This window comes from Mauremys mutica, chromosome 1 (genome assembly GCF_020497125.1).
Source record: "Mauremys mutica isolate MM-2020 ecotype Southern chromosome 1, ASM2049712v1, whole genome shotgun sequence".
In the NCBI taxonomy this organism is placed as follows: domain Eukaryota; kingdom Metazoa; phylum Chordata; order Testudines; family Geoemydidae; genus Mauremys; species Mauremys mutica.
The window spans coordinates 9,861,641-9,887,317 of NC_059072.1; the positions used below are offsets into that span (position 1 = coordinate 9,861,641).

Genomic DNA, 25,677 nt, shown 5'->3' on the forward strand with positions numbered 1-25,677 from the left:
CAGAAAAGAGATCTTGGAGTTATTGTGGAGAGGTCTCTGAAAGCATCTGCTCAATGTGCAGCAGCGGTCAAAAAAGCAAATAGAATGTAAGGAACCATTAGGAAAGATATAGATAATAAGACAGAAAATATCATAATACCTCTATATAAATCCATGGTACACCCACACCTTGACTACTGCATGCAGTTCTGGTCACCCCATCTCAAAAAAGATACAGTAGATTTGGAAAAAGTACAGAGAAGGGCAACAAAAATGATTAGGGGTATGGAACAGCTTCCATATGAGGAGAAATTAAAAAGACTGGGTCTGTTTAGTTTAGATAGAAGAAGATTGGGGGAAGGTATGATAGAGGTCTATAAAATGATGAATGGTGTGGAGACAGTGAACAGGGAAGTGTTATTTACCCCTTCACACACCAACAGGGAGTCACCCAATGAAATTAATAGGCAGTAGGTTTAAAACAAACAAAAGGAAGTGTTTCATCACGCAACGCACAGTCAACCTGTGGAACTCGTTGCCAGCGTATGTTATGAAAGCCAAAAGTATAACTGGGTTCAAAAAGGGATTTAGAGAAGTTCATGGAGGATAGGTCCATCAATGGCTATTAGCCAAGATGGTCAGGGATGCAACCCCATGCTCTGAGTGTCCCTAAACCTCTGACTGCCAGAAGCTGGGACTGGACGACGGGGAATGGATTACTTGATAAATTTCCATTTTGTTAATTCCATCTGAATCATCTGGCACTGGCCACTGTTGGAAGACAGGATATTGGGCTAGATGAACCATTGGTCTAACCCAGTATGGCCGTTCTTATGTTCCTGTTGGAGGATTCTTTATTCCATGGTGAGGGAAGTACCCTAGGATTTCCAACTCCCAGATGATTTCTCCTGCCTGCAGCAACCTCCTGTTCCCATGTGCTACCTAGGTGCAGTGACCTGAGCAAAGGGAATGTACCTTGCATGCAATATGACTGTTGCAGCCACTGGTACCCCATATTCTGTCCAATCCTGATCTGGTGTCCCATAGCCTAGCTGGTAAAGGGGCATGTGATCTTTAACTGCTTGGTCCCCAGGCTGTTTTTGACCCAAAGCTGTTACCCTCCAAAGGCTAACAGGGGCCAGTGGGAACTGAGTTGGAGGATTCAGGCCATTTCCAATGGACAGGTATCCACATCCCAAAAGTCACCAACAGAAGAGGTACTAACGGGCAGAGAGGCCAAGAATTAAATGTGCCATGCAGACTGGGCAGCCCTCTCTGCCAGAGGTCAGGGCTGAGCTATGTAGGGTTGCATAGTGAGGGAAGCTTGCACTGCTCTGTTCATAAGTAGAGGACCTGTCTCCAGAGCTGTCCATCTTTTCCTGGGGCTGGGCTTGGATCCTCTCTACGCACCTCCTGCAACACAGCATTGTGTAGCTTCACTTTGTAGCTACGTCATCCCTCAGAACCGGTGCTGCATTCTGACGGCACCAGATGCTTTTAGCCCAAGGCTCAGATAACTCCCCAGTGAAGTGCACTGCACGTGCAGCGATTCTACCCACTTAAAACTCCCCCTGTAGTTTTGATTGGATATGGGCTGCACTTCCTAGCCGAAATGGCTGCTGTGCATTGCTAAATGCCAGCCCCGCAGAATCTGGTGAGACACAGTCAGATCATCCTGTGAGGTTGTGGTGAAGGGGTGATGGCACTTACCCCCTTCTCCTTTAGCCGGTGGCAGCCCCCGTGGCACAGATTCTCTTCTTGTGTCCCATGGCAATCACTTGCCGTGCCACGTGGCTTTGTCGTTAATCTCTGGCTCTGTGTTCCCTTTTTCTTAGGTGCACCAGGAAGGAACGGTGCGAGCGCTCCAGCGAGCCTCGGAGATTCGCCTCGGAGATGAAGCAGTGTGTCCGGCTCACCGTGCATCCCAACAACATCTCCGTCTCCCAGTACAACGTGCTGGTAAGCAGGATTGACCCTCATCTCCATGGTGTCTCCTTCTTCCAGGGAAGCCTAAAGAGGTCTCATCCTCATTGCCAGTACTATGTCCCTGGTTACCCGTAACCTTTCACTGACACACTCGGGCTCAGTGGGAAGGACTAGCAGCTTTATTGGATATATTTGGTCTGGCCGGATGTCTACATAGAACTCACAGTCTCCCTGGGTGCTCCCTGACATACACTGGGGTCTCACCCAGGGAGGAGGCTCTCCACTTTGATTGTTCCCGATTAGGAACATGGAGGGGATCTTTCTTATTCAAGTGTTTGCACATGTGCATTCCACTCATGGTGTGTGCATGCCCCGCACACAGTCGTCAGAAATGTTTCTCTCAGTGGTACCCAATGGGGCGGCTTGAGCAGCCTCTGCTGCTGTGTGCCAATATAAAGGGCCCAGCCACTCCCGAAACCTCTCAGTTCCTTCTAACTGCCTGTGGCAGTCGTTGGCATTGCTTGGCTTACCTTAGCAGGTGCTCTCAGTGTGTTCATTGTAAATTAATTGCAGATCAGTTTCTAGAATCACAGCATCTTAGTTAATACTGTAGAGAGTGTACCTTTTCTCTTTTGGTCCCCAGTTGGGGCTTTTTCCGTTAGTCAGTACAAAGGGGTGCCTCACTCACTGGGCTTCAAGCCCTGCATCTCTTGCACGAGGCCAGTGCCCGTGAGTGACCCACACTCAAGTTACTTGAAGTGTTTCAGGGAAGCTAGTATTCAGGATCATTGCCAAATCCACAAAGTCCTTACGCCTCAGACAAGGAAAGACAGAGAAGCGTGGGAATAAGAGTAGAGTGCAGCAGAAACCTAAGCACTCCTCTTCTGTGGCACTGTTGACTCCGGCACCAAGGCAGGTATCATCGAGTCCGGGGCTTGAGGGAGCACCTTCTACATATGCGGAACTGCACCATCCTGAGAGCATCTCAGTACCGGCCCCACTGCAGAGAGACATTCAGAGCCTTTCAGTGCTGGTATGTCTGGCAGTGCAGGAGACCGCTCCGCTCAGTACCTGCAGACAGAGGGGCACCAGCAACATTGGTGCAGCACTCAATGCTGTGTCAGCCTCAGTTGTCTCAAACTGCACGTCCATTGGTACCGCTGAAGGGGGAGCCTGAAATGTTGGCTGCACTGCGTCCTTCTTTGATGAGGCATCGGTCTCTGGCACTGTTGGGAGTGGCCTCTCCTTGGTCCTTTGAATCGGAGATTGGCTCCTGTTTCCCACTCTCAGAGCCACTCTTGCTACTCTCCGTCAAGGGACTACTACCCTGATAGGGAACCTTCGGTGGGAGTGCCATCGAGTGGGTGGCCAGGGGTCACTGCCACTACCTGTCCAGTGGCTTTTTTGGAATCTGTGGGGTTTCCCCACTGTTTACAGGTCATACATGAGACGTTCCTGTTCTGTGTCCGTAGAGAAGTGTGAGATAAAGTTTCGCATGGTCATCTTGGCTTCCATAATCCCCTCCCTGGATCCTGGAGACTGATACACTGCCCTTGATTTAAGAGACACCTACTTTCATGTGGCAGTTTATCAAGGTGACAGAAAGTTTCTCAGGTTCATACTAAAGCACTTTCATTACCAGTTGACTGTGCTGCCTTTCGGCATGTCAGCAGGTCCTTGGATTTTCACAAAACGTGTGGCAGTGGCAGCTGCTTTCCTGAGGAGACTAAGAGTACAGAGTCTGCCCTTACCTGGATGACTGGCTAGTCAAGGTCTGATCCAGGGGTCACTTTCTCTCTAGTGTTCAACTCATCCAGTCAATCTTCAAAGCTGTGGGTTTACTGATCAACACAGACAAGTCTACTCTTTGTTCAGTTCAGAGGATAGAGTTTATAGGAGCAGTGCTGGCCTCTACCCAAGCCAGAACATTAAAATTCAAAACAATTTGCTGTCTTGTGACCGTTTTCAAGGTTCACCCAATTACAGCATCTCGAAACGGTGTGAGGCACTTGGGGCATATGGTCTTATGCACATAGGTTGCACCTCAGGACTCTTCAGGTCTGGCTGGCCTCCATTTAATCGCCAAGTTGGCACCATCTGAACACTGTACTCACTATGCCCTTTCAGGTTCTCACTTCGCTAGATTGGTGGACTGATTCACTCAATGTTTGTGTGGGCATTCCCTTTGTCCACCATCAACCTTCACAGACACTGGTGATGGACACATCTGCCCTGGCGTTGGGGGTTTATCTGGGCCCTCTCTGAACTCAAGGTTTGGGGTCCTCAAGGAATTTCTCTCTTCATATGAAAGTCAGGAAGCTAAGGGCTGTCTGCCTAGCCTGTCAGATCTTCCTACTGCACATCAAGGGAAAAAACCCGTTTGTTCTCCCAGACAACATGGCAGCCATGTTTTACCTCAACAGGCCAGGAGGTGCTCGCTCTTCCCTGCTTTGTCAGGAAGCAGTTCATCTATGGAACTTTTGCATTGCCAATTCAATCGACCTTGAGTCCTTCCAGGGTGCAGAATTAGCTGGCGGACCGCCTAAGCAGATCATTTACGAGTCACCATGAGTAGTCTTCCCACCTGGATGTTGCCAGATACATTTTCCAGCAGTGGGGGACTCCCCAGATAGACCTTTTGCAGCCAAAAACAACAGGAAATGCCAATAATTTTTCTCCCTGCAAGGCCACAGTCCTGACTTTATGAGTCACCTCCAGTGGAATGCACATGAGCAATCACTCAGAGAAGAAAAATGAATAACTAATCTTGCATAACTGTTGTTCTTGGAGATGTGTTGCACGTGTCCATTCCACCACCCACCTTCCTATCCCTCTGCATCGGAGTTGTCACAGACACTTTCCTGCTACCGTGGATGAAAAAGTTCTACTACACCTTCCCCCCAATCAGACACAGAGTGCTGAGAATGATCAAGTGGACCAGGCCTTGACAGCACTAGTTTTCCACTCTACTGGATCTGTCAGTGGAGGCTTCAATTTTGCTCCTGTTGCACCTGGACTTGATCTCCCAAGATCATGGTTGACTGCACCACCCTAACCCGTGGGCCCTTCATTTAACGGCCTGCAGGGTCTATGGCTAACTTCTAGAGAGAAGTCTTGCTCAGAGCAAGTTCACTATGTCTTGTTAAATAGTACAAAGCCTTCTAGCAGAGCTGCTTACATGTCAATATGGAGGCATTTTTCTGTTTGGTCTTGTCAGTCTGGAGCCTAGCCAATGCAGTCCTCTATCCAGGATATCCTGGACTATCTACTGCACCTAAAATAGCAAGTATTAGTAATATCTTCTATCTAGGTCCACCTGGCAGCAATATCAGCTTTTCATACTCATGTGGATAACTATTCTATATGCTCTAAGGATATGACAATCAGATATGTGAAGGGCCCGGAAAGGTTGTACCCGCAAATAAAGGAACCTATCCCGCCCTGGGACTTGAACCTAATTTTATTGAAGACCATGGGGTCACCATTTTAGCCTCTAACAACATGTTTCTTACTGCACCTATCTCTGAACTGTGTGCTCTGACATTCAAACCGCCCTGCACAATCTTTTTTAAGGATAAAGTGTACTTGCACCCTCATCCAAGATTTCTCTCCAAAGTGGTATCTAATTTTCATATGAACCAGCCAATTTACTTACCAAAGCCACATGCCAATAGAGAGGAGCAACATCAGCACACATGAGATGTTAGAAGGGTGCTGGCATTCTACATAGACATGACTAAACAGTTTTGTTTGTCAACTCAATTGTTCAAGGCCATAGCAGACAGAATGAAGGATTTCCTGGTCTCTTCACAAAGAATTCCATCTTGGATAACTTCCTGCATTTGTGTGGGATTCAGCAGGTATTTCCCTGCCAAGCAAAGTGATGGCACATCCCACAAGATCGCAAGCAGCCTCGGCGGCGTTCCTTGCACAAGTCCCCATCCAGGAGATCTGTAGAGCGTCCTTCACACCTTCGCATCCCATTACGGCATTATTTGGTACTCCAGAGATGATGCTACATTTTGAGGAGTTTTACTCCAGTCTGTGTGCACATGAGCGCCTCTCCCTCCTCCTACTTTATGAGTCACCTCCAGTGGAATGCACATGAGCAATCACTCAGAGAAGAAAAATGAATAACTAATCTTGCATAACTGTTGTTCTTGGAGATGTGTTGCACGTGTCCATTCCACCACCCACCTTCCTACCCCTCTGCATCGGAGTTGCCCAGCAAGAAGGAACTGAGGGAGGTCAGGGACGGCTGGGCCCTTTCCACCAGCATGCATGGGCACATGGCACCAGAGGGCACTCGAGCTTCCCCGACAGGTACCACTGAGGGGAAAATTTCCCATGACTGTGCGTGGGGTGGCGCACCTCACGAGTGGAATGGATGTGTGCAGCACATCTCAAAGAACAACAGTTACAAAAGGTTAGGAACTGTTTTCTGCAGTTCATTGCGAGGAGCTGAATGCAGTTCTGAAGAGGAACCACAGATCCATCAAAGAGGAATGCTCACCCATTGCAGCCAACTTCTTTACCTCAGACACCAAAGATATTGGACTCTATAGCCGTGTGCAAAATATGGGCAATTGGCATTGGCTGTGTTAGAATTCAGCTTCTGGGACTGCAGTGGGGAGGTGTGCTAGGACCATTTAATATACTTCAATTTCCCTTCACTTCATGGACCAGGGTCTCTTTCTTGAACTACCAAAGCACCCAGGCCTGGTACAATTTCAACACTGAACACCCCAGAGCAGAGGTATGGGGACGCTAGAAATAGCAGCCTGCAGCTCATCTCTGCCAGGGTTTATGCTTTGCTACATTCAACCCCCTCTCTTCCTCGGCGCTAGATGTGGCCCCTGTGGCAGAGAGCTATTAAAGGCAGCAGGACAGTTATGACGCCAGTGGAGCAACGAGTGTTTCTGTTCCTTGTGGAAAGGCCTTTTCTAGGGACAAGAAGGGAGTTCATTGTAAAGGACTCATTCAGTTTCCAACCTGTCAGCAGTGCCCATTATATTGGAGTTTTTGTGTTGTGAACGTGTGCCCACTAGGAGCTGAACGGGGGCCTATTTTATACAGACCACTGAACAGCTGCCACATGGTAACTCTTTCTGGTCATATTGACCTGGGCTGGATTTGAACTCACAGCCTAGAAATGAAAAGCTCCATCTCCCTTCAGTGTTCCTTTGAGCCAGTCAGTAGCTCCCCATTCTTTGTGGGCTCAGTGGAGTGCTCAAGGTCCACTAGTTGGCCATCCCTCAGGTATTTATGGTAGGGTGTTTGAGGTCTATTTTTTAGCCTGTATGTCCAGTCCCTGTGCTTTGTTTCTGCCTCTTACCTTTCCTGTGACTTAACCTTCCCAGGTGTACGACAAAAGTGATCAGAAACATCGTAAATTGTTTGTTCTGGGAGTGCAACTTATTATTTTTAATTCTCTCAATAGACTTTGAATTCTCCTATGTTAGAATAAAAACTGGCTCAGGGTTATTGAGTCACCATGGCAGTGCAAGTCAGCCCAGAGCTATTGTTGTCCTCAGCATATTGCTGTCTGATGGCCCATATGAACTGAGTTGTTGGGTCTCAGTCAGCTCCTAGTGGACTGGTGTCCACAGCACAGTAACCACCATCTCAGATGGTTTATTGGCAAACCCGAGCACAAGTCAAAGACTGATTGGATCATGGAGACTACACTGAGTTTTGGGCAGTTCTGGTTAGGGGAGAGCCTGTTCCGCGATCATGCCAAGTTCTTCCCTGACATGAGGGTAGAGAATGTGCCTGTTTGCTCAGCCCGTGCTTAGACCTATGGAAGGTATTGTCCATATGGCAACACTGACTCTTCTTTGGCAGCAGAAGTGCCCAGGGAATTGGGAGTCACATCTGGGTCTGGCTCAGTCCTAGGACTGTGCAAGAGGAGAAAGGTGCTGGAGAAGAGGGCATTCTCTACCCACTGCAGGGGTTCCAAAGCAGGAGCTTTTGTTCATTGGTGGCAGCTCCAGGCTTATCACATTTGTGCCCAAGCTTTCCAGGCCTTTTCCTTGGTGACTGTGCTCGGAGAAGCGACAAATCTGCATTCTGCATTTTACACACTTGTGAGCAAGTTCCCTGGCTGAGGCAGCGGGCTGGTGAGAGCTCCAGCCTTCCCCTCCACTGCTGGTCCGGGTGCATTGGTGGGAGGAAGAAAGTGACAGAGGTGGAGCTATTCAATAGAAGCACTATGTGTTGTCCCAGGGACAAGCCCACCCCAGTCCTCAGGGCTTCTCCCTCTCCCCACCCATAACTTGGCAGAAACAAACTGCTCCCCTTAACCAGGCAATGAATTTACAGGTGAATTGTAAGACTGGTCAGACTAATGGTCCCTCTCTTCTGCGCCCTTGCTGTCTCTGAGGTGATTAATGCTGGATGCCTTAGGGGAAGGCACACAACTCCCATAATGAACCTCACTGGGTGATGAGAACATACCATGGGAAGGCAACGAGTGGGATTTTGTTCCCTCCTTCTACTGCTTCATGGATGGGCAGAGGGACAGGTCCATTATGCTGGTAGCTGCACTCCCGCTGCATGTGATTGGGTCTCAGATGAGACTCAGACTCTCACGGACCTCATGCTCAGAACTAGCTTATGTAATGGGGGAGCATGCATGTCGCCCTCTAGTGGCTGGCCCCAGCAAGGATAAGGCTCTGGTATTTACTAACCATGAGCGAAGTAACGCCTTTAGATCGCTGGCAGGGGGCTTGTGCTACTAGTGTGGAAGTACCCTGCTGCCGCTGTTGATGTCTGTATATTTGTGGCCACGGTTTGTTACCATGGCATGTGGGGGTGGTGGGGTGGATGCAGCTGACTGAGAGCAGAGTCATAATTAGAATCCCAGTGAGGCTTTGTGAGAACGTGAACGTCCTGGAAACCAGCTGTTTGATTTGTTTATTTCATTACACTTTATTAGTGGCAAAGCCAGGGGATGTCAGGGATTCCAGAGTGTCCTTTTATTTATGATGCTAGTGCCCTAACACATTGTGACCTCGAGGCCTGCTGCTCCTATAACCGAGTGATCAAACGGGGCAGGCATTTCTGAGCTTCCTGTAAAGGTGAAGTAATTCAGCTGGCCCACTAGAGGGAGCGGATGCTGGTGGCTTACTGAAGGCTGTAACTAGACTCTCTATACACAGGAACTTGTTGGTGACAGAGAGCTCCCTCTGCTGGTGATGCTAGGAGAGGAGGCGTAGAGAGTTAGACTGGAGCGCTACAGTTTCTCTGTAGTCCGCAGAGTGCCTCTTGTGAGTAATAGTCACCTTCCTCAGAAACCTTGTGCCAAGGGGCCAGCAAGCCCCAGTCTTCACAGCCTATTCCAAAGACGCCCTTGCATGACCGATGTCGAGCACGCCACGCCACTGACCCGACTTGAACTCACCCTGCACGGTGAAGCAGCAGCCACCGCCCCTGCATAGCCACACGCCACTTGTGTTTACATCTGCATTCCATCCCCCACTCCCCAGAGTCGCTGCTTTCTGTTGAAGGAGGATCCTTTATCTAGCAAGAGGCTCTTTGTCCAACCTCTCCAGTGTAATTCTCTTCTGCTGGCCTCGTCTGTCTGTCGTTGAGCTCAGCACTCTCTTTCTCTCTCTCTCCCGCCCCCTTTGCTTGCAGCTGGTCTTGGAGACCTACAACGTCCCTGAGTTGTCAGCAGGGGTCAACTGCACCTTTGAGGACCTTTCCGAGATGGACGGCTTGGTGGTGGGGAACCAGATCCAATGCATCTCCCCGGCTGCCAAGGAGGTGCCCCAGATCATCATGGAGAACGGTGAGTGTCTCAGGCCTTCCCTACGTGAACACTGGGGTGGGTGCGCTGCTTCCCTCTGACCTGTTGGTGAGAGCACAGCAGCTGGGAGAACAGGACATTATTGGTTGGGCATGTGTCCGTACGGGCCCTAACGCTGCCGGTGTAGCAACAGCACATTTACGAGCATTTTGTCCAGTCCAGTCTTATCCATCTCACATGATGGGGCTTGCATCCCAGACCAGTACATCTCCGTGTCAGGTACTTTATCCAGCTATTCTGCCTGAATGATTCCCTCCTTAATTTCATCACACTCCTCCTAGTTACATCTCTGCGTGCAGCTCCCTAAATCAGTCTCTTCTTCTCTGGCTTTTACACCCTTCAGGTATTTGCAATCTGTTATCCTATCCCTTTCCCATAATAACCCCTTGCCCAAGCCAGATGTGCTTATCCTTCCATGCTAGCCCCTGATCTGTTTGGTTTCTCTTCCCTCTGTTGTCTCCAGTTTGTCCGCAGCCCTCTGCAATGGGCACTCAGAAATGAACGCAATATTTCAGGTGCATGTAGGGCTATAGCTCCCCCTAGTTGCGCAGCAAGACACTGTAAGAGGTGCCTATGCTGCTAGGCTTCCCCCAAGGCCTTAAATTGGGTCACAGGCGGGTGGGCAGGTGCAGGGAAAAGCTGCCATTCTTATTCTCTGTGTTATTTGTGAACTCTAGCGGTGAATTTAGTCCCAGTGAAAGATGCCTGGAGGCCCACAAGCTCTCCCCGCTTGTGCTTCAATTCTGGAGTAAGCTAAGGAGTCAGAAGGCAGTACCCGTCTCCACTTCCCACTCAATCCTTGCCTGCTGTTGACTAGCCTACCAAGAAGGATGCTAGCTCGCAGCGCTTGTGATGGGGACTTCTCTGGTGTGGACCATTGTCCATTAGGGACCCGGCTCAGAGCCACGAGCAAACGAAAGGAGTGACACTAGAGTGACGGAGAAAAAGGGGCACTTCTAGAGTCTGATTTCCAGAGCGGTTGAGTTCCCACGGCTCCCATCACCGTCAATGGCTGGTGTTCTGCACCTCTGAAAATACGGCCCTTGGTGCAGACCGCCAGAGGGTGGATTGAAGAGAGGGGAGGGAGGTTCCATAGCTTGTTCCCAACCCCCGGAGCCAGCCAGTCCCCAGAGCACTGGCAGAGTTGTTAAATATGAAGCAGTTAACAGAGCTGTCAAAGCCATCGGCAGCAGATGGGCAGTAGAGTCGAGAGCTGGTGGCACAATGTATTCAGGAGTGTGTGCGTGTGTGTGTGTACATGTGCGTGTGGAGATGAATTGTCAAACTTGCTTTGGCCTGATTGATTAATGAATCTTTCTGGTGAGGAGGAAAATAATAGAGGTGGAAGGACCAGCCAGGTCAAAGCCTTGAATTAAACATGGGCTCCTTCATCATAAAATTACTGCAGTTACTTCAACCATATAACATCCGCTGCGAGTGGGCCCAAGGGAGCCGGCTGGGAGGTATGCGGGGTTTGGAGTTGGTGGAGAGGCAGAAAGGGTTAATGACAGTGGAGTGGATGGAGGATGGGGGTAGATGAGGAGTGAGAAAAGGAGTGGGTGGATTTGGGAGCTGGATAATGGGGGGAGGGGTCGGCTCCAGGGGAGGCTCAGTGTCTGCTGTGGATGGAGGGCTGGCAGCCTGTGAGCAGTGCATGTTCCCTATGGGATGAGAGTGGTGCACGGAGGTTGCTCTGGGAGAGCATGCTCAGAGGGGAGCAGCATGGAAGGAAGCGAAGAGATGTGATTAGGTGGGGGAAAGCAGAAAGAGACTTCACCGTGGTATTGAGCCCCCAATGTTAGGGGGGCTCAATGCTAGGAGAGGAACCCCCTAAAGACTCAACATACACCTGAGCATGGCAATCCCCTGGGGAACTCAGCAGCTCCTCCCAGCCCCCGGGGCTGCTATTCACACGGGGATTGGCCTTGGTGGAGTTCGCAGAGGGCACCCCCTTCAGGACTCAGCACAGTGTGATGTTCACAGGAGAACCCCCACCCGAGGTGCTGCACGTCCCCCCAGCAGGCTGGTTCCTGGGTTCATCCCACCTCAGCAGAGCAGGTGTAAGGAGGGCCTGTCTGTAAGGGAGTGTAACTTACACCACTCACTCATCACTTGTGAATGTAGCACCGCGCCCCCGTTGGGTCACACTCACCCCGCCCAGGCTCCCAGCCTTTGGCAGCAAGCAGCGGAAATAAATGGGGGCAAAACGTTCACCCAGAAAATGAGTCCCCAGCAACGGAGAGCAGGCGTGCCCTTCCATTCCTGTGACACCACAAGGCTCAGCAGGCCAGCCAGTCATCCTGCAATCCACCCGGCCTCCCCTTCTGGGGGCATGTTGTGTCCCCCTCAGCCTGCAGAATGAAGCACCGTTGCCGTAGCTTTCAGTGTTCATGTCCTCAGTCCGATTAGCTCCACACTAACATCGCTCTCTCCTCCTCTCCGCTCTCAGCCTCTCACTTGTTGGCCTGAATTATCATAGACTCTGATTAGTAAGAGATGGAAAAGACCTGGCCAGCCCTGGCCAGTCCAGCTCCCGCATTGGCGTTTGAAAGAGTATTCCCAATGGTAAACTTTCCCCTGGCTGATTTTAAATGACCCAAGAGATGGGACTCCCATCACTGAGAAGGGTCCACTGTCTAAAAGAAACCTGGAAATATTTCCTCGCATCGGTGCTCTTATCTTAGATTTTACTCCCACTGACTGAGCTTCTTGAAGTAAGGACTTCAGGGGTCAGGCCCAATCTACCTACATTTTCCTGTGCGCAATTCCTACTTATTAGGCCTAGTCCTGGGGCCTGTACTCAGGCATAGCTCCTGCTGACATCATTGGGAGGTTTGCCTGTGTGAGGACTCCAGATCTGGCCCATTATTCCTAGCTGTCTCCTTGGAATACCATAACCAGTTCAACCACAGCATGTCTAAATTTCAAAAAACGGACAGGGGTTAGGAAATGCCAAGCTCTGATAGCACAGTGATGCGTGTAGTTTAAAAATCTAGAGGGACAGTCCTTAGTCATTGCTTGGCCAAGCCATGCATATTTAATCCTCTCGAATCTTTCCTTGTGAGTTTTCATTGCTCTTTCATTGCTCTTCAGTGGTTGGGGTTGGTCCTGCTTTGAGCAGGGGGTTGGACTAGATGACCTCCTGAGGTCTCTTCCAACCCTTATATTCTGTGATTCTCTGATTCTTTCAATTTGAGGGATCCGTTCTGGGGCTGAGGTGCCCAGAATTAGATGCACTATTCCAAATGTGATCTCTCTCTGTCTCTTCCCCGCCACCCCAACACACCCATCATTGTGGAAGCTGACAGCCTGATGATGTGATAACACATACAGCTAAAAATTACATTGGATAACGTTTTCCAAAACACCTAAATGACTAAAGCCCTGTGCGGATTCAGAAATGTGGATCTGCATCCGATCCACGTCCGCAGGAATCAACTTGTATCCACCCCGCGATTCGCAATTCGTCTTTTATCTGTATCCACATATGCACCACACCCACAGCTGCACGCTACCTGGAGTGTCTGTGTGCATGTGTTGTGTACTGTATAAGAAAGCTATATAGCTTAATAAACATGCACATTAATATTACTATTATTGTTGTTATTGTTATTTTAAACATCAATCTGATTATACAACCGGCATCAGAACAAATAGCTTTTTACATTAAAAGTAATGAAACAAACCTCTCACCTCAATAATGCTTCAAAATCACAAACTGAGCTATGAAATAAAAAAGTCTGTGGCCTATTTAGCTTGTGATTTATTAAGTCTCATAGACTCATAGATTTTAAGGTCAGAAGGGACCATTATGATCTTCTAGTCTGACCTCCTGCACAACACAGCCCTCAGAATCTCACCCACCCACTCCTGTAACAAACCCCTGACCTATGTCTGAGCTATTGAAGTCCTCAGCTTGTGGTTTAAAGAGCTCACCAATCCCAGTTTCTTTGCACCAGCCACTGTTCACCCTGTGGAAGCATGCAAGGGGAATACAATCGCTTTTTTGTCAGGATTTGCCCGGGCTGAGCCCCGGCACCTCTCGGCTTGGCAGGTCATTCTCCTGTGTGGGGGAGTGAGGAGCAGTGACAGGTGCTCTGTGATTCCAGGACAGTTTCCCCACGTGGGCTCAGGAGGGGGATGCAAAGGTTAGGGGTACATGACAGGGGCAAAGGTGCTCTCCTGTTGCTCAGCCATTGATTAATTTGTGCCATACCAGGTCAGCTGAAGAGGGAGGCAGCTGCTTCTGCAGAGTACATCAGTGTGGCTTCCCTCTCCGACTGACCTGGAACAGCAATGAAGTCAGGAGTGGTTTCCTAAATTGCTTGGCTGCTTAAACTGCCGTGATAGGAGCATGGGGGATTTTGCTTCCTGTCTTGATCTATCACCTCCCCTTTCTCTGTAGGGGCGTTGGGAGGGTTGTAGGCTCTGGAAGGCAGGGAAGCAGCCTCATAGGCTATGAGCTGCAGAAAGCTGCTTCTCTGCCTTTGAGGGCCTATATTTAGAGGCCTGTGCGGATACAAAATTTGTATCTGCATCCAATCCGCCATCTGCAAAAATGGTCCGCGGATACAAAGTGAATATCTGTGGATTTACAGGGCTCTATAAATGACCAGGAGCCTAAGTCACAAATGCATATGTGCCTTTTGAAAATGGGATTTAGGCTCCTAAGTTACTTAGGTGCTTTGGAAAATGTTACCCATTGGCTTTATTTCCTACCACCATGTGGCATTGCAGGCTTCTGTCTGCTGAAGTTTATTATTCATGGAGTGGAGCGTAGCATTGTTAACAGTGGCTACATTCCACTCCAGAAGCAGCTGCATTTCAGCGGCAGGTGGAATTATCCCTATTTCTCCCTTCCCTCCCTAACAGAGGTATTGAAAGCTTTAGGTTAGTTAACATTTATAAGCAATTTGAGGTACAGTCTTATGCCTGGTCTACACTAGGAAATTAGATCAGTATAACTTCGCTCACGGTGTGAAAAATCCATCCCCCTGAGCCGCTTAGTTAAGCCGACCTAACCCCTGATGTAGACAGTGCTAGGTCTATGGAAGAATTCTACCGTCGCCCTAGCTACTGCCTCTTGGGAAGGTGGATTACCCATGTCAACAGGAGAACCCCTCCTGTCGGTGTAGGTAGTGTCTACACTGAAGCACTACTGTGGCACTGCTGCAGCATTTAAAATGTAGACAAGCCTATAAAAGCCGTGGCTGGCAAAGACCCTGCAGTATTAGATCTAGTCCAGCCTCCTGCATGAAGAAGTCTAGAGTCTGCAGAAAGGGGATGTGGCAACAGAGCAGTGTTATGAAGTGTTATTTGTCGCGCACGATCAGTGTGAGTAATGCTGTACAAAACACAAAGGCAGACCCTGTTTCCAGGACCTTACTATCTGAATTAGGGGCAGACAGCTCAATTCAGACACACACAGCACTGGACTGGGTGCCAGGAGGCCTGGGCTCTATTTTCAACTCTGCCACTGACCTGCTGTGTGACCTTGGACAAGTCACTTCCCCTCTTTGTGCCTGTGTCTCTTCCCAATCCCACCTCTGTCTTGCGTGTTTAGATGGCAGGTTCTTTGGGGGTAGGGGACTGTCTCTACCTCTGTGCGGGCCTCTGATCTGAATTAGGGCCTCTAGGCGCTACTGGGATACAAATTCAGAATAATAAGAGCATTTTCTTAAGTGGCCACTGATTCTTGGTGCCTCAATCTTTGGGCGTCTGGCTTGAGACCCTTTTGGCCTGACAGTGGAATACACAGCCCTCCATTCAAACCCAAGGAAGCTGGAGGTGCTCTGTGCTTCTGAAAATCAAGCCCTAGACATCCCAAGCTGGGAGCCTAAAAACTGCCATAAAATTCTTGGTCCCGTTTGGCGATATTGCTGTGGGCTGTGCGATGGTGCAGATTTTTGACCTGGCCGTTAATGATTCATTTGGTTATCAATACAATCGTCCAGTCACCTCTTATGTTCCTTATGCTTTTTCCACAGGAGACCATCACATTGTCCAGCTCCAGCTCAAGTCCAAGGAGACAGGCATGACCTTCGCCAGCACCAGCTTTGTCTTCTACAACTGCAGCGTCCACAACTCGTAAGTTTGTATTCCCCTGACGTGCATCTTCCTCCCACAACCTTATCATGCTGCTTTGAATCCGTCCCAGCTGCCCACCCTGGCTGGTTCAGGTAGCACAGAGACGGCCACTTAGGTGTCGAGGAGACCTGCAGTCATGTCTCTTGGGGCTTGGTAGAACATCTGTCCCACAGATTAGCCTATGCTGGGTGACAGGTACCCTCCTGCTATTGGAAACGTGCAGGACAACATGGAAACAACTTATTAAACTTCCTAGTCATGGACTTTGAGCTGGCTTGGTTTGTACTCAGGCAAAACACCACATCAGTGGGGATTTGTCAGAGGACTGACTGAGTGGAAATTGAGTCACAACCTTGGCAAATGGCCATGTGGACTTTAGCGGCTACTCATGTGGAGCGTGATCCTGCACACTCTTGTGCTCTATCAATCCTTGCTCATGCCATCAGTCACTGGGACCACTCCAGTTAGTTAGCACCTGGCTCGGTACTAAGTGTTGGCAGGATTGGGCCTTGAATGGACAGAGGGCCAATTAATGGTAAATTTGTTTTTGTGTGTGATGTGGACACTGTACTCTAGGAACGGGATTGATACCACAGGCTGATTGGCCATAGAATAACCTTTTCCTACCAGGAACCCCTTTTCCATCCTGGATTCTCCTGCTGTGTATCTGGGATCTGGCTGGAACGCCCATCCTGTTAAGCATTATGGGAAGAGCAGGGTGGTCTGGACCGAGCCACCGAGAACTCCTCCTTTAGAACATCCGATGTGGGACTAGAGTCATCACTGCACAGGAGATGAGTGTGTAGGATTCATATGCCAAGGCAGAGGGGGGACCCCTCTTCAGTGGATTGCTCTGTTCCTGAGCAAGGCAGATGGGCTGTGCCCCCACGCCCAGGCCATCACCTTTCCCAGACAGGGCTCCGGAAGTGCCAAGAGGCGATAATTACTGCAGCGCAGTGATTCACAAGCAAAGGCAAATCCTATTTCCGTGTCCCCGCTGCTTTGACAAACAGCAGCCGGGAGGGAAAAAAAAGAAACGAAAGTGATGGGGTGTTAAATATTTATGGCATGTTTTGGTTTCTGACTTGACAAACTATAATACGCTATCCATTTTTAATTTGATTTATCAGAGTAAGTACTTGTTACCAATTTAAAAACCAGCTCTTTGCATCAGAGCTTAGGGTGGATTGACACAGAGCAAGATTTCAGAGAGGACGGAGAAGTGATGTCTGCCTGATGTGGCTGGGTGGTATTTTTCACACATGCATGTTTAAAGGATCAAATGGCACATCAGTGCTAGTGAAATTCCCCCTTGTAGCACTATTTAAACCCTCCCTTACACGGGTGGGACCTGCATTGGCCATCCTGGCCAGATGAACAGGTGCGCAGGGAGCAACTGAGAGTCCTACCATCTGACGGCGCTGATCTCAGTTCAGTTCCTAGTGAGTCCACACAAGACACAAAGAAGTAATGAGCACGGACACGCAGTTGCAGTCAGCCTGGCTCTCCCCCAAGAAAGCAAGAGATGGTAACATATGGGGAAAATAAGCAAAAAAGCCGACCTGTCCTTTGACCCTGGGTGATGAGCTTGCCTCTCGAGTAGCTGCTCTGATAGCCCTCCCCCTGCCCACCCTGTGCCAGGGCAGAGGGGAGTGGAGCCAAATTAACCCCGTGCTCACCAGAGAGTTGTACCCTGTTGGAAAGGTGCATTCAGAGCCATTTTATACAGGCAGATAAGGGTCATAACGGGCCTAATTCTGTTCTCTGACACGGGGTGTAATACCCGGGTACCTCTGTTGACCTCTCGGGAGTTACTTTGGGTTTACCGAGGTGATTTTGGAATCAGGCCTAACGTCTCTGATTCACACCAGCGTTGGCAGTGCCCATTCTGCTCACCGCCACTGACCAAAAACACCGTCATGACTGGCATGTGCATGAACCAGTTTCCTTATTGGCAGCCTCAACAGATAGACCAAGGACTGAGTGGGCCATGGAGACTGTGCTCCCCTCTGGGTCGTAGGACAGGGGGGCCCTTGACAGGGGAGTGTGTGCGCTCCCTGGGTTCTTGAGGGCTTCAGTGAGTTCTTCTCTCTCTCTCCCCAGGTGTCTGTCCTGTGTGGAGAGCCCCTATCGGTGTCACTGGTGCAAATATCGCCACGTCTGCACCCACGACCCCCGTTCCTGCTCCTTCCAGGAAGGGCGAGTCAAGCTGCCAGAGGTAGGAAGGGACACGGGGGGGACACCGAGGGTTCGGGGGCTGGGCAATGCTTATGTCTGACTGAAACCAACAAACTGCCTCCTTTCCCAACCACCCATTCCTGCCCCTTCTACCCTGTCACTGCAACAGCCCTCCCCCTCCCCCATTCCTGCCCTTTCCACCCCCTCACTGCAACATCCTCCCTGCCCCTCCCTCTCCCCCATTCCTGTCCCTTCCACCCCCTCACTGCAACACCCTCCCTGCCCCTCCCCTATTCCTGTCCCTTCTACCCTGTCACTGCAACACCCTCCCTGCTCCTTCCCCTCCCCCATTCCTGCCCTTTCCGCCCCCTCACTGCAACACCCTCCCTGCCCCTCCCCCTCCCCCATTCCTGCCCCTTCCACCCCCTCACTGCAACACCCTCCCTGCCCCTCCCTCTCCCCCATTCCTGCCCCTTCCACCCCCTCACTGCAACATCCTCCCTGCCCCTCCCTCTCCCCCATTCCTGTCCCTTCCACCCCCTCACTGCAACACCCTCCCTGCCCCTCCCCCTCCCCCATTCCTGCCCTTTCCACCCCCTCACTGCAACACCCTCCCCCTCCCCCATTCCTGCCCTTTCCACCCCCTCACTGCAACACCCTCCCTGCCCCTCCCTCTCCCCCATTCCTGCCCTTTCCACCCCCTCACTGCAACACCCTCCCTGCCCCTCCTCTTCCCACTCCCCCATTCCTGTCCCTTCCACCCCCTCACTGCAACACCCTCCCTGCCCCTCCCTCTCCCCCATTCCTGTCCCTTCCACCCCCTCACTGCAACACCCTCCCTGCCCCTCCCCTATTCCTGTCCCTTCTACCCTGTCACTGCAACACCCTCCCTGCCCCCCTCTTCCCCCACGCCCATTCCTGCCCCTTACTCCCTGTCACTGCAACAGCCCTCCCCCTCCCCCATTCCTGCCCTTTCCACCCCCTCACTGCAACACCCTCCCTGCTCCTTCCCCTCCCCCATTCCTGTCCCTTCCACCCCCTCACTGCAACACCCTCCCTGCCCCTCCCCCATTCCTGCCCCTTATTACAACATCCTCCCTGCTCCTCCTCATCGCCCATTCCTGTCCCTTCCACCCTCTCACTACAACATCCTCCCCGTCTTCCCCATTCCTGTCCCTTCCACACCACCACTGCAACACCCTCCCTGCCCCTCCCCACCCCCCATTCCTGTCCCTTCTACCCCCTCATTGCAACTTTCTCCCTGTCACTCCCCCTCCCTCATTCCCACCCCTCACTCTCATGCTCCCCTCAACTCACCTTCCCCTTCCCTTCCTCACTTTGCTGCCTCTTCCTACTTTCCCCTCACTCCGTTGAGCCCGGCCCTTGCTGCTCTGTGCGCTGGACACCTGCTGATGTGGGCCAGCATCTCTGAGATCAGGCTGAAAGCCAAATAACTTAACCCCAGCCGGCTGGCTGGCTACCCCAATCCCTCAGCACGGTAACGGGTCGCACGCGGGCATTGCTGCAATGTCTGACGGCTGAAGCCAGCTGCCAGGAATAGAGGCGAGGGTGATCAAAGTGCTACCACTGGAGAGAGAGCTGGCGGGACAAAAGCACAGCCTGTTCGATCGGGGGAGTGCTCTGGTTCTGTTTTCAAGCGCTGCCATCGCCGGGGCTTGCTCTGCGTTTGGGTCCGTTCTCAAACTGTCAGGGCGTCAGGCGCAGAGGTGCTTGCCGCCAGCCGGTGCGGTCCGACTCGCTGTCAGCGTCTGAGTGCCCGCATTTCTGAGCTGAGCCAAGAGCTCTCCCCAGCTGGGTTGTTGTCCCTGCCACGCATGGCGGAGCAGGCGCCGCGGATACATAATGTGTTGTCAGCCTTTCCCGGGCTTGACTTGGACATCCGAATGTAAGACAGGAACGTAGGGAGCGTCAGTGATGGAAGCCATTACAGCTGCCACTGCTCACCGACAAGCAGGCTTCCTGGCTCTCGAAGCCAAGGGGGCTGCAAAGATAGGACGCACTCGTACGGGTGAGGGGGGCTGCTGGGGGAAGGAAGCGGCTTTTAGGCTTGTGCTCCTGGTTACTGGGAGCCTTGATTTCCCAGTCCATCACTGCTGTAAGCAGCTGCCCCTGGAAGGCGAGGAGAGGCCTCAGTGCCACTTGCCTAAGACAGGGCTGTATTGGGCCCTACGGATTAGCACCAGAACTAGCTGCTGCGCCCAGCCTGGCCGGAACCCGGTGAGCAGTCACCGCCGAGCGGAGCTCAGGAGAATACAGATGGAAAGCCACTTCATGACTTCGTGGTGAGGAGAAGCATGAAAGCGTTCTGGCCTGGCGGGTAAAGGACCCGAGCTGGCCTGTTTATCGCCTCTCCAGAGGGACCAGTATCTATTACAAGGTCTGATATCTCATGACTCACCGGGCACAGAGACTGTCGCTGAACTCCAGCAGAAAGCTGGGAATCCCTGTTCTCCGCTGACAGGTAACAATTTTTTTTCCTGGCCGTGAAGGTTCGTAAGGTATAAAACCTTAAATTGACAATGTTGAGATGACACCCTTGCCTCTCTGGGGGCTATAGATAGCACCCTGGTCTGTGACCCAGCCAGTCTGTCCCCAGTCCTTTTGCTGGGCCGCCACACATTTACTGCACCCTCTTCCCTCTCACTTCTGAAGCCACCCTTCTTCTTTAGCAGCCTGTGGGTTGACAGTTCAATCCTGGAGGCAGCAATCTTGAACTACAGCGACAACTGTGCAGGACATAAATATTCATGGGCAGGAGATTGCCGGTACGTGGCCTGTTGGGACTCAGCCTTCACTGTTAGTCTGCTTTGAAACTTGCTGGGGACTTGGCACGAAGACGAGCTGTTCCGGCCGTCAGTCCAGCGTTTGGTGTTTCTTTCCCAGCCAGATGGCTGTTATTCCCCAGGATCAAGCATCATCCGGAATTGGCCCCGGTCAAACACCCCTGCCTGTCACAGCTTCTTTCCACCTTTCACCTCTGGATCAGGTGGGGCCTCAACTCATCTCATAGGTAATATTTTCTGTTGCACATGGTTCTGCTTTCTGATGGTGCTGCAGTGCGATGCCACCGTGGTTTGGATCCTTGGCCATCCCTTCGTTCAAGCTGCAATGCACATGCAGATGCCTAGTTACCCAGTCGAGAAAACTGGTAGGTGGCAGTGCTGTTTGATCAAAAACGGTCCTTTCCTCTGCAACTGGTGCCATCTAGATGGAGTGCCACCCTCCTGCTTTTGAGAACTGGAGTGGATGCTGGTAGCCTAATTCTCCTCTCAAAACATGAACAAGTAAGCAGCAGTTTAGGTGGCTGCTTCATACCTTCAGCTGATTTGTTTTTGAGATATATTATATGTTTGGCTGTGTGAACTGCACACTCAGTCGCCCCGTTTGGTAGAGGAACTTTACTCCCATAAAGTTACAGTATTCTCCTAAGTGGCTTGAGAAAAATCTTAGTCTCTTGGTTTACAAATGAGGCACAGGCACAATCATCTTTCACTTTGGACCCAGCATCTGGCAAAAAGCAGCTCAGATCAGGATATGACATTCTTTGTCCTGCTGCCTCATGTAGATGAAGCACTGCTGAGTATTTGGAAAGATGACTCAGCATCAATAGGGACGGACAACCTCCAAAATCAAAATCAACCATGGTGGTTTGCTGCCTGGAAGCATGAGGAATGCCACGTGGCTGCAGGGCAGGTTCTGTGCGGTTGCTGGCCTGGTCTCCACATGTTTGGCATTCGTCAGTTAACTACACCATAGAATCAAAGAAACTGGAGCTGGGAAAGACCTTCTAAAGCATCTAGTCCATTCCACAAAGGCCAATGGGGGATTGGCCCAGAGAATATTCTGAAATATTTTGTCCAGTCTCCTTTAAATTTCACAAGTGGCAGGTCTTCCACCACCTCCTGGAGACATTATTCCATGCCTGAGAGATTTCTCAGTGAGTATTTCCTGTTATTCAGCCCAATATTTTCCTCTATTAATTCCATTCCATGTCTCCAAGTTGTGTCCTTTTCAATTCTAGTCCTTTAACCATTCCTGCCAAACCCACTAACTACTTGTGCTGGAGCACTGGTTCCTCAAGCCATATGGCCTTCGAGCTTCTTCGGATACGGCTATCCCTTCACCTACCCTCAGGAGCCTTTCATGAATGTGGATGAGATGTTTCACTGCCCAGTGTGGGCATCAGCTGGGACCCAGTTTCTGTCTCCTCTACAGCCTGCCTTCTTTCCGTCATCTTCCAAAGCATTCAAAACACCATGTCATTAAGTGAACCTTTTTCTGTTGGTCTTTCCTCTCCATCCCTAATGCCCTTCTTGCTATCATGATGTGCACTTTCCCTGCTTTAGGAAGTTCTTCACTTCCCCAGGGAAGGGGGATGTTGCATACCACTTGGGAGAAGGATATATCTGCAGTATCAATTGAGCAGGCATTCATACCACCTTAAAGTCCTAGTGTGATGGACAGAGCATCCCATTTGCAATCTTGCAGACACACAGCTAAGCAGTTTAGTGACTTCTTGCCAAGCAAACAAGCATTGCTGGAACTTCATCACATGTGCAATTGCCAGCAACTCCTCCTATTTAATCAGCATTTCAGCATATCAGACTTGTTCCCTCCCCCACAATCTGGCCCATTTGCTGCCCCACTCACCTTAATTTGACTGTCTTTCCATCTCCTATTGCAGCATGTTGAAACCAAACCCCAGGCCTAGTGTGAACTCAGTCTTCCCACTTTGGTAGCACATGTTCTGGCTGTGCTTATATTCATGACCCCTCTTACGTGCTGGAGTGCTGATAGGGATCCCTCAGGGGCTTGTGTAGTCAAAGCTTGTGTCTATATCCCACTTTCCTCAGATGTTCCTCACGTCTCCTGGTATATATAGGTCTGACTCCCTTGCTGGTCTCTCTCATAGTCTCGTACAGTATGTTCTGATGAGAACTGTTGTGTCTTTTATTGTTATTTACTGATTTGATAGGGTACCAGCTTGCTTTGAAGAATTATCCTACATAAGAATGGCCATACTAGGTCAGACCAAAGGTCCATCCAGCCCAGTATCCTGTCTACCGACAGTGGCCAATGCCAGGTGTCCCAGAGGGAGTGAACCTAACAGGTAATGAGCAAGTGATCTCTCTCCTGCCATCCATCTCCACCCTCTGACAAACAGAGGCTAGGGAAACCATTCCTTACCCATCCTGGCTAATAGCCATTAATGGACTTAACCTCCATGAATTTATCTAGTTCTCTTTTAAACCCTAAATCCTATGGGCTATGAGGTCATCTACTTCACCTCTAGCAGGGCCAAGATTTTCCTTGCAGTATAGGCTCCTTTTCACCACCTACGACATGGCATGTGACAACCCTGGGGGTGGAACATGGCAGCCATTATAACAGCACCAGCAGCACTGAACGAGATCCACAGAAGGAGAGAAGGATACCCTAGTTGAACATGCAGGGGGAATTTTAGACAGGCAGAATATAATTACCAAGGGTCAGATCTTGAGCTCCATGCTCAGTTCTCACCCACTGAAGTCAATAAAAGTTGGAATAAAGACCTCAAGATTTGGTTCCTAATTTGGGACCAGTTTCCTGTGGCCAGGGCCGAATTAAGGTTATGAGGGGCCTAAGGCTTGTGGGAGGGGAGGGCCTAAGTATGAATTACATATTGCAAAAAAAATTATGAAGTCATCAAACATTTCTCTACACACATATTTACATATTATTTATTCAGCATTGGCACCCCACCATGTCCCTGAGAGTGATTTGGGCAGTAGGCATCCCTTGGGTGGTGAATCTCTAAGAATCAACCAATGACTGGTTGATGCAGAGAAAAAAAATGTACAATTCTTGGACAAATCCAAAAAAAAAGAAACTGCTTCAACATAACAATAAACAGCAGACTGGCCAACAAGGTTGAGTGAGTGTGTAGCACATGGTATGTAGTCAACCATTTTGTCCTGGCCTGCATCCCTGAATATTTGCCACTCATATTACTTGCATTGTCATAGCTTTGGCCACAACAAAGGCTGACATCAAATCCCATTTTCAATGAGTAGATACGAGGCAAATTTCTCCCCTGTGTTGGTGACGTTTATGAAAGGCATGAAATACTCAACTGTTCCGCTGGGTAGACATAACGCAAGATGACAGTCAGCTGATCTACATGTGACACATCCGGTGTTGAGTCAACGGACACTGAAAAATATCCCACATCTTTGATCTCGTCTACAATGGCTGATAGCGTCTTCTTTGCCAGCAGTGCAATGAATTCATCATAAATAGTCTTTGAGAGATGTGATGTATGGCCTTTTCCACGATTTGCGTGTTCATTGATGCTGAGCTAAGAGTCGAATTTAGCGATTAGCTCTAAAATGCCAAGGTAATTGCCATTGTGTTTCGATCCAACAGTCTCATCTGAGCCACAGAATGGCAGACCACGCTCAGCAAGAAAAACTATGGTTTCAACTACTCATCTGAGAATGTTCTTCCAATAAGCATGAGCTTCTAAAAATTGGTTTTCCATTTGGGTATCAATTCTGCCACTAACTTTCTTTCGGGCATGGTAGCTGCTAACTGACAATGCATGCTGCTCACTCATTGCGTGATTGGTAATGTATGCAGTCTTCTTCCAATCACCTTCACAGAACATTCCCCACTTTTTGGTATCAGAAACCAGGCAGCAATAAAAACAATTCACTTTCTTCTTAGAAGGGCCATTCTCGCTTGCCAATCTGTTTGTTAGGTTTCACATATTCAAACACCGATTTGGTCAGAGAACGATTCTGATTAGTGTACTCTCGCTTTGTCAGTGAAAAGGCAGCATCTAGATTCTGGCATTTTTGTGAGCCCTTCTCAGTCCAATATGCCATGAGATCTTGAGAAGTCATGTCCCACTCGCCTGGATCGCTGGAGAAGGATATTTTTGTATTAATATCACTGGGAAAGTCTTAAGAGGAGTGGGGTGAGACTGCAGCTAGAGAAGTCACAGGAAGCTGGTCCTTTTTATCAGGCATAGCAGGTTCACTTGGGCTGGTATTCGCCTGGACTTCCTCACCACCAGACTAAGGCTATGGCTACACTTGCACTTCAAAGCGCTGCCGCGGCAGCGCTTTGAAGCGCTAAGTGTAGTCAAAGCGCCAGCGCTGGGAGAGAGCTCTCCCAGCGCTGTCCGTACTCCACCTCCCTGTGGGGAATAACGTACAGCGCTGGGAGCCGCGCTCCCAGCGCTGGGGCTTTGACCACACTGGCGCTTTGCAGCGCCGCAATTTGCAGCGCTGGAGAGGGTGTGTTTTCACACCCTGCTGCAGCGCTGCAAATTTGCAAGTGTAGCCATGGCCTTAGTAGGAGGCATAAACGTTAGGAGAGAAAGAGAGTACCTTTCAGCACTGCATCTTATCTTTCCCATCTTTCTTTGGCCTCCTTCAATTTCTGCCATCCTCCTTTCTTCGACACAGTTTCTATCGTGCAGTGTAAGCCTACTCTGTACAAAGTTCAATATTGCTTGGGCCCACAAACACTTACTTAGCCCACAGAGACAGAATCACAACCACCATCAGCTGAATCTGCACTTTTGATGGATTAATTTGTACAAAGCAATATCTAATGAGACAAAAAAATTCCGATGGCCCCCGCTACCGTCGCTCAGCTGTTACTTCAATATGGAATGGAGGGCTTAAAGG

At 50.1% G+C, this 25,677-nt stretch overlaps 1 protein-coding gene across 8 annotated transcripts in view; it reads left to right on the plus strand.

Moving 5' to 3' along the window:
- The window catches only part of PLXNA4 (plexin A4), a 684,054-nt gene that overhangs the window by 486,895 nt on the left and 171,482 nt on the right, over window positions 1-25,677 (plus strand). For all 8 annotated transcript variants that reach the window (XM_045028652.1, XM_045028703.1, XM_045028642.1 and 5 more), the window contains 4 exons: window positions 1,815-1,938; window positions 9,544-9,697; window positions 15,703-15,802; window positions 17,906-18,020. In XM_045028652.1, the coding sequence (XP_044884587.1) occupies window positions 1,815-1,938; window positions 9,544-9,697; window positions 15,703-15,802; window positions 17,906-18,020 (493 nt within the window). The remainder of the gene's footprint in view (window positions 1-1,814; window positions 1,939-9,543; window positions 9,698-15,702; window positions 15,803-17,905; window positions 18,021-25,677) is intronic.